The 13660-nt window shown below is 44.9% G+C and overlaps 2 protein-coding genes across 3 annotated transcripts in view; one reads left to right on the top strand and one right to left on the bottom strand.

The window, feature by feature from the left end:
- The first annotated feature begins 516 nt into the window (after positions 1-516).
- Positions 517-10600, top strand: LOC137866460 (uncharacterized). Its single transcript, XM_068702390.1, has 5 exons — positions 517-823; positions 4664-4856; positions 6358-6954; positions 7997-8154; positions 8965-10600. Exons 2-5 carry the CDS (start codon positions 4664-4666, stop codon positions 9007-9009), a joined length of 993 nt encoding a protein of 330 aa, XP_068558491.1. The 5' UTR covers positions 517-823; the 3' UTR covers positions 9010-10600.
- Positions 10601-11798: 1198 nt separating this feature from the next.
- Positions 11799-13660, bottom strand: part of LOC137866459 (general vesicular transport factor p115) — a 12348-nt gene continuing 10486 nt past the window's right edge. For both annotated transcript variants that reach the window (XM_068702388.1, XM_068702389.1), the window contains exon 12: positions 11799-13660. This exon is cut by the window's right edge and continues 216 nt beyond it. The gene's annotated coding sequence lies outside the window, so the exon portion shown is untranslated.

The following is a 13660-nucleotide window of genomic DNA, read 5'->3' as shown; positions in this document are numbered from 1 at the left end:
AATTTAATTTAATTTAGTTTAGTTTAGTTTAGTTTAGTTTAGTTTTATTTTATTTTATTTTATTTTATTTTATTTTGTTTTATTTTATGTTGTTTTGTTTTATTTTATTTTATTTTATTTTATGTTGTTTTGTTTTATTTTATTTTATTTTATTTTATTAACAAAAAGTAAAGACACAAAACACCAGATATAAATAAACAGCAGGGGAAAATAAAAATAAAAATGTTAAAACTACATAAACGTTCAAAATCAAGTAGAATGGTGTATCATATACACGTACACATACAAACACATACATATTCAAAATAGTTGCGTTAATGCACCCTTAATGCGGGTAGGTGTCAGTCTTCTACTGAAAAAAAAAAGCGTCATGGCACAGAGTCAGACCCGCTGACTATTTTGAACAGGGAACACGTGGCAGAGAGAGAGAGAGAAAGAGAGAGAGAGAGAGAGAGAGAGAGAGAGAGAGAGAGAGAGAGCGAGAGAGACGCACACACTCCTCCTTCAGTCCCTCCAGCCACGCACACACTGGCAGAGCTGCAGTCTGCAGTGGATTGTACAGTAAAAAACCTTCCGCTGCCTGGGAATTCTAAAAACTAAACTAGTGTCCTCTAAGTCTGGGATCGGACGGTGAACAAGAGAGACAGAGAGAGAGAGAGAGAGAGAGAGAGAGAGAGAGAGAGAGAGAGAGAGGAGAGAGAGAAAGACGACGAGAGATCTGTTCTAAGTCATTTCCTCAGCGTGTAGCGGAGGACAGAGATGATGGAGACCAAAGTGTGGATCGCTCTTTGTGCGCTGCTGCTCGTTCACTCCGGATCCACGGGTAGGTCGAATTTATTTATTTCACATTTGCTTATTTCATCTCTTGACTTTCGGTTTCTGGATTCACTTGTACTAGAACTAGTCAGAATGGTTTACTGTACCACACACACACACACACACACACACACACACACACACACACACACACACACACACACACACACACACACTAATCTCACCTGCCTCCCAGGCACCTGTGGTGTTTTAAGCTGTCAGAGCTCACAGTCGGAGGTTTGTTACTCCATTTAAAGAACAGAGTGAACTTTTCTGTCAACCCTCCTCTAGATAGATCTAGAGGCAGACGAACCTCCAGTCACCGCGTTTCTGTTTCAAATCACAGCTTGATTACTTTTTTTTTTTCCTTCTTCTCTTATTTGTTTTAACAGCTTCGCGCCTTATCTGTCACATCCCCCCCCCTCCCCCCCCCCCTCTCTCTGCTTGCATCACATTTACACTCCTCTCACACATCCTGTATTTAACTCTTACCCACCTTCCCTCCTACCTGTTCTCCTAAACACTTTCTCTCTTCCTACCCCTCCTCTCTCCTCCCCCCCCCCCCCCCCCCCCTCGCCTCAGTGCCTCTGACATAAAACAAACAAAATGACACTATTGACATTTTGAAAAAAGAAAAATGATTTGATTGAGCGGAACTGTCCCATCAGCTCGTCCGGCTGAATAGAAACACAGCCGGCTCCACTGGAGGACATTTATTGGCTGTAACGAGCGAGGAAAGTACATTGTGATAAATGACACCTCCGTGTGTGTGTGTGTGTGGTGTGTGTGTGTGTGTGTGTGTGTGTGTGTGTGTGTGTGTGTGTGTGTGCGTGCAGCAGCACTCTGTCATTGTACTGGCTCCGTGCTAATTGGCTCGCCTCTGTAGTACCTTTGATTTTAAAGCGGTGCCTCCAGACGTCACGGAGTTCGCGTGGAGCCGTATTTGCATAAACACACAGCGTGCAGAGATGGAATCAAAAGATCAGGATGTTCGTCTGAAAACCCTCTGAAGTCTGGTTCTGTTCAATGTTCTGCTTCTGTCCAGAAAAATAAATCCTTCTGACCCTTTATCCAGCAAAAAAAAAAAAAGAACACGGAAAAAGTCACAAAGGAAGTAACTGCATGTGTTCAGTATCGTAGATAAAAACTGATTGAACACAGTTATTGCGGGATAATAAAGGATATTGTCACATGGGCTGTCTAGCGCTCTGTCATGGTAGAGAAGTTACAAAATATAGAGCCTCATATAATGTTATTTATTTATCCTTTACTCGTGCAGGGCGGCCTTATGATAAGTACCTTATTTAATATTGTTTCATTGTTTGTATTTCACGTAAAAAAAAAAAAAGATGAGTGATGAGTGAGCAATCTGTGACGCAATCCAAAATATTTGATATAAGTTTGAAGCATATTTTGATGATTATCGGGATAATATCTGAATTATTTAGCCAGGATAATCAGGACATGAATATTTTCATATCGTCACATGAATACAGTCTTCATCACAATGCACAAAATATGAAAAAAAAAGTACACAAACATCAAAATAAAAAAATGAACACTTATGACCTGTATATGAAATACATAATAAATAAGAACGTGGAAAGAGTTCAAACTTAAAATGATTATTTCTGAAGATGAAGTCATTTCAAGTGTTATAATAAGGATTTAACGACTACACCATTAGCCAGTAATATCAATAATATGTCCTTTATTCATGGAAGGTTCTTCATGTTGGATGATCCCAAAATAAACAAGTTATACCTAATCAATGATGTTCTTTTCGAACGCGTGAAAAGTCGTATCAGTCCATGTCGGATGCTTGCATGTGTAGGACACTTGCAGTGACTTTAGGCTCTCACATGAGTCCTAATGAGGCCTCTACTGTGAAAGAAGAGCAGAGTGTACAGTAGAGGCCTGAGCTGCAGCTTCAGAGGTCGGCAGTAAACATCTGAAATAAGTTCAGACGAAAAGGCCGAAGAGGGCAAAGCACCGAGCGGACTCACGGGAGCGGACTCACGGCTGGAAAAACCGGGATTTTGGGGATTTTTTGACAATGATAATAATAATAAAATCATTGTGTTGTTGCAGGCCTGAGCATGATAAGAACAATGACAGATGGGCATACCTGTAAGTAAATACATAAAACACAACCAAGTTGAATAAAATAAACTAAAATAAGGGAGAAATACTAAATAGGTGAATAAATTAAGGGCAGGCGGGGTTGTGATGATGTCTTCAGAGTCAAACACGCACACTCTGGGCTGATGGGACTTGACGGTGGCGGTCGGTCGGGTTTCACACGGCAGGTTTGGCTGATAGGCAGAAGTGAGCGGGAGCTGCTTCCTCAGGCGCCGGCTGCATTGGCCTGGAACGCAAGACCCTGAGAGGAGTGCGCAACAGTGCCAAACAGGGCTTCTCTTTATGAATCCACTCTGCACACACACACACACACACACACACACACACACACACACACACACACACACACACACACACATCATTCACACAAGAGAGATACACATGTATGTACAACATAGTGCTCCAGCGTTTGACCTGCGCAGCTCTAATGGAGCTCAAGTGAGGGAACAAGGCCAGTATTCTACAGCCGCCGTCTATTTATGTCTGTTTTTGTATCATTTAGAGTTCAAACAGGCCTCTCTCTCTCTCTCTCTCTCTCTCTCTCTCTCTCTCTCTCTCTCTCTCTCTCTCTCCCTCTCTGTCTCTCTCTCTCTCTTTCTCTCTCTCTCCCTCTCTGTCTCTCTCTCTCTTTCTCTCTCTCTCCCTCTCTGTCTCTCTCTCTCTCTCTTTCTCTCTCTCTCCCTCTCTGTCTCTCTCTCCCTCTCTCTGTCTCTTCCTCTCTCTCTCTCTCTCCCTCTCTCTCTGTCTCTCTCTCGCTCTCTCTCTCCCTCTCCCTCTCTGTCTCTCTCTCTCTCTCCCTCTCTCTGTCTCTTTCTCTCTCTCTCTCTCTCTCTCTCCCTCTCTCTCTGTCTCTCTCTCTCCCTCTCTCTCTGTCTCTCTCTCTCCCTCTCTGTCTCTCTCTCTCTCTCCATCTCTGTCTCTGTCTCTCTCCCTCTCTCTGTCTCTTTCTCTCTCTCTCTCCCTCTCTCTGTCTCTTTCTCTCTCTCTCTCTCTCTCTCCCTCTCTCTGTCTCTGTCTCTCTCCCTCTCTCCCTCTCCCTCACTGTGTGTGCACTGATGAGCCGAGTGAGCGATTATGGAGGTAATGAAAGGCATCATGGCAGTGTGTTAGTGAGCGGTAATGACATTACATTACAGTAGTGCTCTGGTTTTCATCAACGAGAGGGGGGGGGGGGAGGAGGAAGCAGGTAGAGACAGAAAACGAGGACTTGGACAGGAAGGAGATAGGAGACCGAGAGAGCGGAGGTCTTCATTTAGGCCTCACGAGGACTGCAGTAGATGGCTCCAGTCTTTGCGGTGCGTTCAAGTGCACAGGTGCCTTCATCTGCGTCCGTTCTTTGATGGCGGTGTGGGTGCTGAGGAGTCATGACTTGATAGGAAACAATTTTCATAATTGTTTTTTAAAATGGGAGAACTCTGGATAGTTCTAAGGCCTCAGAGCCAGCAGGAGCTTCAGTTTGAAAGGTCTCGAACCCCAAAATGGGCCTGGAGATAGAAGACTATGCACTGTCAGATAACTTCCCCTGGATATACAATATGTGTGTATACATTCTTTCTGTTTTAATAATTGCTGTTTGGATAAAAACAACTGATTCAGATGGTTTGTCGGCGCATGTTTTTCTTGGAATAAGCCAATAAGCTGCTAATGACTCTGAGGACATGAGACCAGAGACCGATGATTATCTAAATGTGACTCTCCTCATCAGATGACGACCACGCTGCCGCCGCCACCCGCCTCCGCCTCCTCCACCGCCTCCTCCACCGCCTCCTCCGCTCAAGAAAACGTGGCCCCTGAGGCTCCAGCCGCACCGCCACCGGACGGCTCCGACACAAATACGAACACAAGCGGCACCGGCAATTCAGGCGGCAACGCAACCGTGACCCCCGAATTAAAGAAAGGTAACTGTGTGGTTTTTGGCAAACTGGCGTTTGAGAAGAAGACGGTCTGTCACACTTCACATGTGAGGACTCCCAGCAGCAGGTGGCTCAGAGTTTAGGAGCTATATTTAAGTCCTTATCTCTGTTTTCCACGTCCAGAAGCACAGGCACAGAGCGAGTGACCGGGGTAACGCGTTGACCCAGTTTAACAATTAAAAAAAAAAATACGATTTAAAAGAAAACTGGAGGACAAGAGATCGAAAAGGACGTCTCCGATGCCGTAAGATGCGACTAAAAAAAGAGTAGAACACAGCATTTTAGAAGGAGTGCAGTCTGTTGGGAGAGCTTGGTGGAAACGTGCTGAGAGAGGAGTTGGCTTGGTGTTGAGGAGAGAAGTGATTTAAATGCTGTGTGACTTTTCACAAGGGGGTGAGAAAGAGAAGTGTAATGCACCTCCCCCCCCCCTCCCTCCCCCCTCCTCTCCACATCTCTCTCACTGCTCTCCTCTCGCAAACACACTCGGGTGCTGGTTCACACATTAAACTCCCAAACATATTCACAGGAAAGACACTTTTTTTTTTTAGGCACTTAAGTTTATCTTGTGGTGACGCAAAAAAAAAACCCCAAAACAGTTCATATCAGAGTACTGTTTGCATCTACTCAACTTTAACGTTGAGATAGTCAACGTTTAGTTTTCTGCCTTAACACAATAGAATGTAGTTGAATTGATTCATATTTTAGTGGAACTCGCAGTGTTTTGAAAATGTGCACTTTAGCAACGATAAAGAGGCTACAAACACGCTAGCGGCTCTGTGGTGCTTTGAGCTAAACGCTAACGTTAGCATGCTACATAACACGCTCACTAAGGGTGTCGCAATATACCGGTACAGGCGATAACCGTGATATTTAAAGTTGTTTTTTATTGATATCATGTTGATAATACACATATGATAATACTGTGTTAATAATCCAGCACCTCTTAAATGGTTATAGACTCGCTCTCCACCTCCAACTCATTAGCCAAAACAAAGACAAAATGCACATTGAACGTCATAAGCGTTATTATTATTATTTAAAATTGTATATGGATATTGTGATGGTATTGTTTACATGAGTTCTTCAATAATCGTGCAGTGAAAATCTGATATTGTGACAGCCCACATCCACAAGGCTAATCATCTTAGTTCAGCGTGTTAGCATGCTAACATTCGCTAATTAGCATGAAACGCGGAGTACATCTGAGGTCAGGTTCACTGTGACCTCACGTCCGTCCCATTCTTGAGAGCGTAACATCTCAGGAACGCCTCGAGGGAATTTCTTCAAATCTGGCACAGATGTGACCTCAAATAACACGTTTCTGGCCATAACTCAAGAAGCTATATGCTAATTATGGCCATTTTAAACAAATGTCTAGGATAAAATCATTATGGAATGGAAAGACATGGATGTAAACTGCAACCTGACTGGTTGGCGGAGGTACACTACGGTGTAAATAATATGTTTTTTCTTTCTCTTTGTACAGATGCCAACATTGTCTCTACCACAGAGGCTGCCGTTCCGGAAAACAAGTTGACGTCACAGCCTTCTCTTCCTCCTTCCCCTACCTCTCACACCCCCACTACCCCCACAACCACCCCCACACCCACCATCACTACCACCAGCATCACCTCCACCTCCACCACCACCGCCGGCCCCACACACTCAACTCACACCACCACCACCACCACCGTAGACACACCGACCGCCACGCCACATACAGAAACGACGCATCACGCTGCACTTCCTGACTCTGCTACACCGTCAAACCAGCCCACTCTCAACACAACACTCGCGCCCACTTCGGTCCAAACACCTGCGACACCTGAGCCACCAAAACCCGAAAGCACCACCGCCGCCATCGTCGCCGCCAGTTCAATATCCAGCGCCGGCTCCTCTAAAGAGGCCCCCAGCTCCGAGTCGTCGACGCTCGCACCTCCGCAAAAAACCTCACAGGCCGACGAGCATCCCGAGGCCTCAAGCGAAGCCCAGCCGCCGCACGCCGTCACCCCGCCTCCCAGCTCCTCCGCCCAGGCCAAACCCCACGCCGACAACCCCTCCCAGCTCAACGTCGGGGATGACCGTAAGTGCACCATGTCTTCTGCGTTGGTGTGTGAATTTATTCTGACTCTGATATCGACAGCCTGTGGTGAATTGGCCGAACGACAAAGGCGACGCTGTTTCTTTGTTTACCAGCACAAGCCTCTGCGCACACAGACCCCCTCCCCCCCCCCCTCCCCCCTTCAGGCGTTTAAATGTTCTACAAGCACTGTCACCACCAAGCACTCCACAATTATGTCTCTGTTTGGGAAAAGAGACAGAGGCAGTCATGGGACTCGTTGGCCTTGAGAATGCTCTTGTTTTCTTTCTTTTTTTTTCTGTCTCTCTCTCTCCCCCTCAGTCTGTCTGCTAACAATACACACTCCACCTTGAGAGGACTTTCGCCACGGCGTCGTCACAAAGGAAGGAAAAACTCCCCTCATTTGAACCGGCCCACTTGGATACAGTCGGAATATATAAAGTTCTCTCAGTCCGCGTGGTTTTATTAGGCCACGCTTGGCACCTCGCCTCTTTCCGTTAGCCAGAGGAACAGGGAGCTTTCACTGCTCTGTGGTTGTTGTTACTTTCAACCAGAGGATATGGTTTTAAAAAAAAAAAAAAAAAAAAAAAAAAAAAACAGTTTACAAAGCAGTCTTCCATGGAAACATCCATATACAGGAATACGCTGACACACAGAAATATACAAACACAGACGGACATCAACATGAAAAGGTCAAGAGGGATGATGTGAGAGATTAAAAAGACATGCTGCACTGTGCTGCACATACAATATAAACTGCTCCATTCTTTTTTTTTGTCCTATAAATAAATTCCCTCGCTCGACAGAGAGCTCAAGTACAGGAAAGCTTAACATCACCGTCCCGTGTTTGACAATTCTGTCCCGAGCTACGCACACGAGGAACACTCAACATGCCGAGTCTATATTTAGTTCCACTCGCAGCTTTAAACGAGCGTTAAAGAAGCCGGAGTTCTACTGTTTTATTTACACCTCGTCGAGTCAAATCCGTTCTTCCTTCAAGTGTCTCCTGTGTGTGTTTTAAATTTTTCTCTTCTTTTGGTTCCAGCCACGATGGTCCACGATTCCCCCACACTAGACCCGCTCCTGGCCGGCCTGGTGTCGGCCTTCATCATCACTGCGGTCATCATCACTCTGCTCCTCTTCCTCAAACTGCGGCGGAGAGACAACCGACCAGAGTTCCGCCGGCTGCAGGACCTCCCTATGGTGAGGCTAATGTGATTACGCCGTCTTGAGACATATCGCACCATCCTGAGAGGGATCCGTCTTCCGTTGCTCTCCAGGAGGTTTCTTTCTTTCTTTCTTTCCCCCGGTAAAGGTCTTTTTTTTGGGGGGGGGGGGGGAGAGATTTTCCTTTTCTAATGTGAGGGTCCAGGGACAGAGGATGTCTGTTTGCTGTACAGGTTTAATTGCATTTAATTTGAATTGACATCCAGGAAAAACGCCGTCACTGCAGCTGTTTCCGTAGAAATAATCAGTCCGTCAGATATCGTTGAGCACAGATGTGAGCTTTACGGTGACAACTTACCAGTGCTATAATATTAAATATATATATATATATATATATATATATATATACACACACACACACACACACACATCAGGATGAGAGCTCCAGTGAACATTTAACCTCTGATCTTCTGGAAAACAATTTAATAGCTCATTCGCATTTAATGCGGCAGACTTAAAGGGACAGTGTGGCGTTTTTTTATTTTAAGCGGGGTTGCATGAGCTACTTATCCATAGTATCAACCCCAGTATCTCATATAAAGGGTTAGTTTGATTCCACCGTAGTCCCACAATAACACAAACAAACTAACCGACGGAGGCGGCGGTAAACCAGCGCCTCCTGTGTTCTGTGAGGTGAAATTACAGGTTTTGTCAGTGGAGTCGGGTGGCTTTAAAATAAGCATAAATAACACATTCAGTTCCCCGGGCTGTCTCACGACAAGGTAAAGGTTTTTACATTTCTTTTTATGTGTATAATTATTCCATTTTTTTTGTATATTCGTGCAGGACGATATGATGGAGGACACACCCTTGTCCATGTACAGCTACTGATGGAGGCACGACTGAAAGATCTTGGGCGCCCCCCCCCCCCCTCCAAAAAAAAAAAAATACTCTCCTTGAATCCCGGCCTTAAATCTGCACCAAAACAGAGAGAACCCTGGGTAGGTGTGAGCGGACTCATCTAGATCACCGACACCTGTAGGAAAAGACACGAATCGAAAGCTGCAATGGACAATGAAGACATCACACACGGTGCCTGTAATTACAAAATAAGCCCCACTCCTCCTCTGTCGAATACTGTGTGCTTGATATTTTTTTTTTTTTTCCCAGCCCATCTTTTGGGTAGTGGGAGTTTTGTATAGTATATTTAGATTTCCCCAGCGTTGAAAAAAGCAGGAGGCAAGCATCGTCTGCTGCGTCCATCATTAAGAAGGTTTCACACCTGGACACCAGACTCTCCCACCGGAGGGCAACCGGTCCCAATTATCCAGTGTTACAAAGTTCTGACGGAAAAAAAAAAAGTCTGTCAGTCTGACTGAGAAAATAGACGGACATAACAAATGACCCGATTATAGTGTTAAAAAAAAAAAAAAAAAAAAAAAGAGTTGCACTTTACTTTTGTCAGTAGTGTGTATGAGGAAAATATGCGTAGCAGTGAGTGTGAGTCTGTTAAAGTGTGGATTTGTGAAGGTGTGTCTATTTTTTTTAAGTGTGTGTGTTGAAGGTCCTGCTGGCTTTTGGCCTGATTTTGAATATGTGCAGTGTGTGTGTGTGTGTGTGTGTGTGTGTGTGTGTGCTTTTTGTTTCTTTCCTGGAGCCTCGTGTCCAGGAACGATTGCCTTACACAGTAGAGGAACAGCTCTTTATTTCAAACTGTATTTATATTCAAACCAACTAACTTCATTCCCAGTGCTTTATGCGACTGCCACTTTAACGCACACAACACACACACACACACACACACACACACACACACACACACTCCGGGTTAGCGGGTAGCCGCTCCGACACGCCTCGTGTTTGAACACTCGAGCGCGTTCACAGTTGCAGGCTGAACCCGGTGGCCGGTGGCCTTTCCACACAATGTTGGCAAATACTACTGACGACTGCATCGCGCAAAGACAGCTTGTCATCTTAGTTGCTGCTTTCGGCGTTCACCAGTTTAAAAAACAAAGAAGAAGAAAATAAAAAAGGAACCGTTACACGTGAGCCGGCGGCATCTCTCGGTATCTCACCGATCAGAATGACGAGCAGCAGCTTTCGGGAATGAGACGCCGTCGTTAGAAATCAACCGGAGCTAATACTCGTGTTCACTATTTAATCCTTGTGCCATGAATGACTACAGACGGGTGACAAATGAATAAGGAAAAATCCACCTAAAATGTCTTAGTGAGGACGTTTTAGCCACAGTTTGTCCTCCGTGCTCTTCTCCTAGATTACACAAGTCTCTACTGGAGGAAAGGAAAGAAGTGTTTCCTCACTTCTGTCACTCGTCTGTACGTCCAGTTCTAAATTATACACTTGAGGTTTCTAAAAAAAAAATGAAGTGTCTGTAAGTATCCTGAAGGCACAACGAGGCTTTGCAGCCGGATGTGGATTATGGACTGTTGGTGTTTTAATGATTAAAGGTATTTTGAAATCATCCTCTACGTTTCAGGTCTCAATTATTATTATTATTGTTGTTTTTTAATAATGGAAAAAAAAGACACATAACAAATGTGACAATATGATGACATGACAGTATATCCTCACAAAGACAAGAGGGGAAAAATATAGACAATAGATATAAAACACATAAATATGGGATAAAATGAAATGAATAGGATTCCTTCAGTAACACAACTTCACGTTGCAACATATTTTTCTTTTAGGAAATATGCTTCAGATTATTTCTGATCGTTATATTTATTATCCAGGAACACTTTTCATCCAGAACTCCCAACACAACATTTAAAATGTGCATATTGATCTACAAACTTGCAACATATTTAGTAGAAAACAGAAAAAAAACACATTACATCCTCCTCATAATACACAACCTACATAATAGACTTGTAGATCTAAATTACGAATGACAGAGTTTGTTGTGAACCGCAGCACCGACAGAACGCTGCACGATGCTCAGAGAACGCAATCAAACCGGCGGTAGAAAGGGTCCGATTCATCGGCCACAACAAACACATGAATGAGCCTTTTCTTCATCCGATGTCTCCTCGAGCGCATTATTAACGGCCAGACAAGGAGAGCGTGTCAGAGGAGGCGCTACGTACCGCTCCGCGCCGTTTACTGCTTCTTTATTGCTTACTATTGACTAGTGAGACCGTTTGTCTCATTAAATGAACTGTGCAGTGTCTTTCACCCCCCCCCCCCCCCCCCCCCCCCCGAGCACCTGACCAGCAGCAGGGGTCCTCGATGAGGGAGGGAGGGGGGGAAATATTGAACAGCTTGACACCAAGCCTGGCGCAGAGTGACTCATGTCAGACATGACCGCATAAAGGGACTCTTAACTGAGCTCTGTGTGTGTGTGTGTGTGTGTGTGTGTGTGTGTGTGTGTGTGTGTGTGTGTGTGTGTAAAGACATGGCAGTGGAGGCTGTGTGTGTGTGTGTGTGTGTGTGTGTGTGTGTGTGTGTGTGTGTGTGTGTGTGTGTGTGTGTATATATAAAGACATGGCAGTAGAGGCTGTGGGGGTGTGTGTGTGTGTGTGTGTGTGTGTGTATAAAGACATGGCAGTAGAGGGTGTGTGTGTGTGTGTGTGTGTATATATAAAGACATGGCAGTAGAGGCTGTGGGGGTGTGTGTGTGTGTGTGTGTGTGTATAAAGACATGGCAGTAGAGGGTGTGTGTGTGTGTGTGTGTGTGTGTGTGTGTGTGTGTGTGTGTGTGTGTGTGCCTTGCTGTAATGGCGATGGATTTTTTTTTTTTTTGGGGATTCCTCTTCGTCTTCACTTCCAGGAATCAAAAAGAATCCATTCCCTCATCAGGTTTCTCCCGGGTTGAAGAGTGCTTTGAGTGAGGAAGAAGAGTCCATTAAACATCCATTACTCTGCTGCAGTGACGGGTGCAGCTGACGTATACAACAACACATGATCATACTGATGGATTACTGAACACCAAGGGATCGCAGCGTGTGCAATTTCACCAGGTTACCTTACTACATGATACACAAATGGTAGTTTTGCGGGCGGACTATTCCTTTAAGGCAACACAAGCACACTGTGGGCAGAGAGGAAGGTCCACACTGCACCAGAACCTCACCTAACCCCAACAATCTGGAATCACAAACGCCACTATTTTTAAACCTCGTGGGTTTTTTTAGCGGGACCAATCCCCGCCGCTTCTGTCCACTTCGCTCCGGCAGGCACCCATAATTTATCTTCAGCGAGTCGAAACGTGGGCGCAGAGGGTGCGGCGAGACCGAAAGCCTCGTATCCATTGGGTGGCGACGGATTTCAAATATTTCGCGGCCGTCAGTCGAGGGGAGAAAAAAGAAAAAAGAAAAGAAGAAGCTGATTACTGAAAAAAGTGCCACAAGGCTTTCCACCCGTCACGAAAGCAGATCCTGATCGAGGAGCTCCCACAAAGAGCTTTCTGCTCAAAACAGCTGCCCTTCAGTCTGCTTCAGTTTGTTCCCAGCATCCAACCAGTCCGAGCATGTGGAGACAGTTACCGAGGATTGTTTGAAAGAGGATTTGCGGCTATCGCGGTCCTCGGCCTGAGGGGGGCGAACAATGCCGACTCTCCCGGCGGTTTGTTTCAACACACTGTGGTGGCAGGAGATCGGGTGCGTCACATGAAAATCAATTTAAGAAGGAAGAAAGTGCTCCGTCTTCAGTCCCTAACGCTTCTGGGTTTCTCATTAATAACCGTTTATAAAAATAGCAGTTGAGAGGAAAGAAAGTTTCCCCAAAGGCGTGTTTTGAATGAGCACCAGCATGTGAGTAATTTACGGGGAAGCAGCACGTCTTTTAGACACCTAAACGTCTATATTAGTTATTATATTTTCACAGCTTTACCTAGTCTTAAGAAAGCCCTTTCCAGACGGGGATCTGAAGCCACCAGACTCCTTTGACAAAAACAGTCATTTGTCCTCGCAGGACACAGCAGTTGCCTCATTAGTCGTGTTATTGTCTGACTTTTGTGATTTAAAGGGATCATTCGGATCCACCAAAGTCGCACAATTAAAACAGTAGACGAGCAACAAGGTAAAATAACTGTTTTTGTCAAAGGAGTCCGGTGGCTTTGAAGAGAGCGGTAGCTAACGGCTTCAGTTCCCCGTCGGGAAGTTTGATATTTATATTTTTAGGTTTCTAAAACAGCGGGTCATTGCTTTGCAGCCGTGCTAAACTCCATCTACTGTAGATAATACACTGACTCTGGATAAGAATTCCCCACAACCCCACTTCAAAATACCCACACTGTCCCTTTAAGAAACAGTAATAACACTAAGTAGGATGACTTAAATACTCGTTATGGTCTCTGTTGCCAAGCAGAGTCTGCTGTTTCCCGTCCTCTGTTTCCGTTCTCTTGAGACCACAGAGGGAATAAGCCATATGGTTGTTTGTGTTATCCCGACTATTTCTATTTTTAGAGTTTTGCTTTTCACAATAGGGCTGAAACTAAAAAGTAACAATCTCAGGTAGTGTTTTAGAGAAGCTGGACGAAATATACTCATGTTGGTGAATCCCTCCCAAGTCCAATTCC

This window comes from Cebidichthys violaceus, unplaced genomic scaffold, assembly GCF_023349555.1.
Source record: "Cebidichthys violaceus isolate CVI_PGR_0920_01 unplaced genomic scaffold, fCebVio1.0.p SCAF_84, whole genome shotgun sequence".
NCBI lineage: Eukaryota > Metazoa > Chordata > Actinopteri > Perciformes > Stichaeidae > Cebidichthys > Cebidichthys violaceus.
The sequence above is the reverse complement of the archived record's forward strand: the minus strand, read 5'-3'. Positions and strand labels throughout refer to the sequence as shown.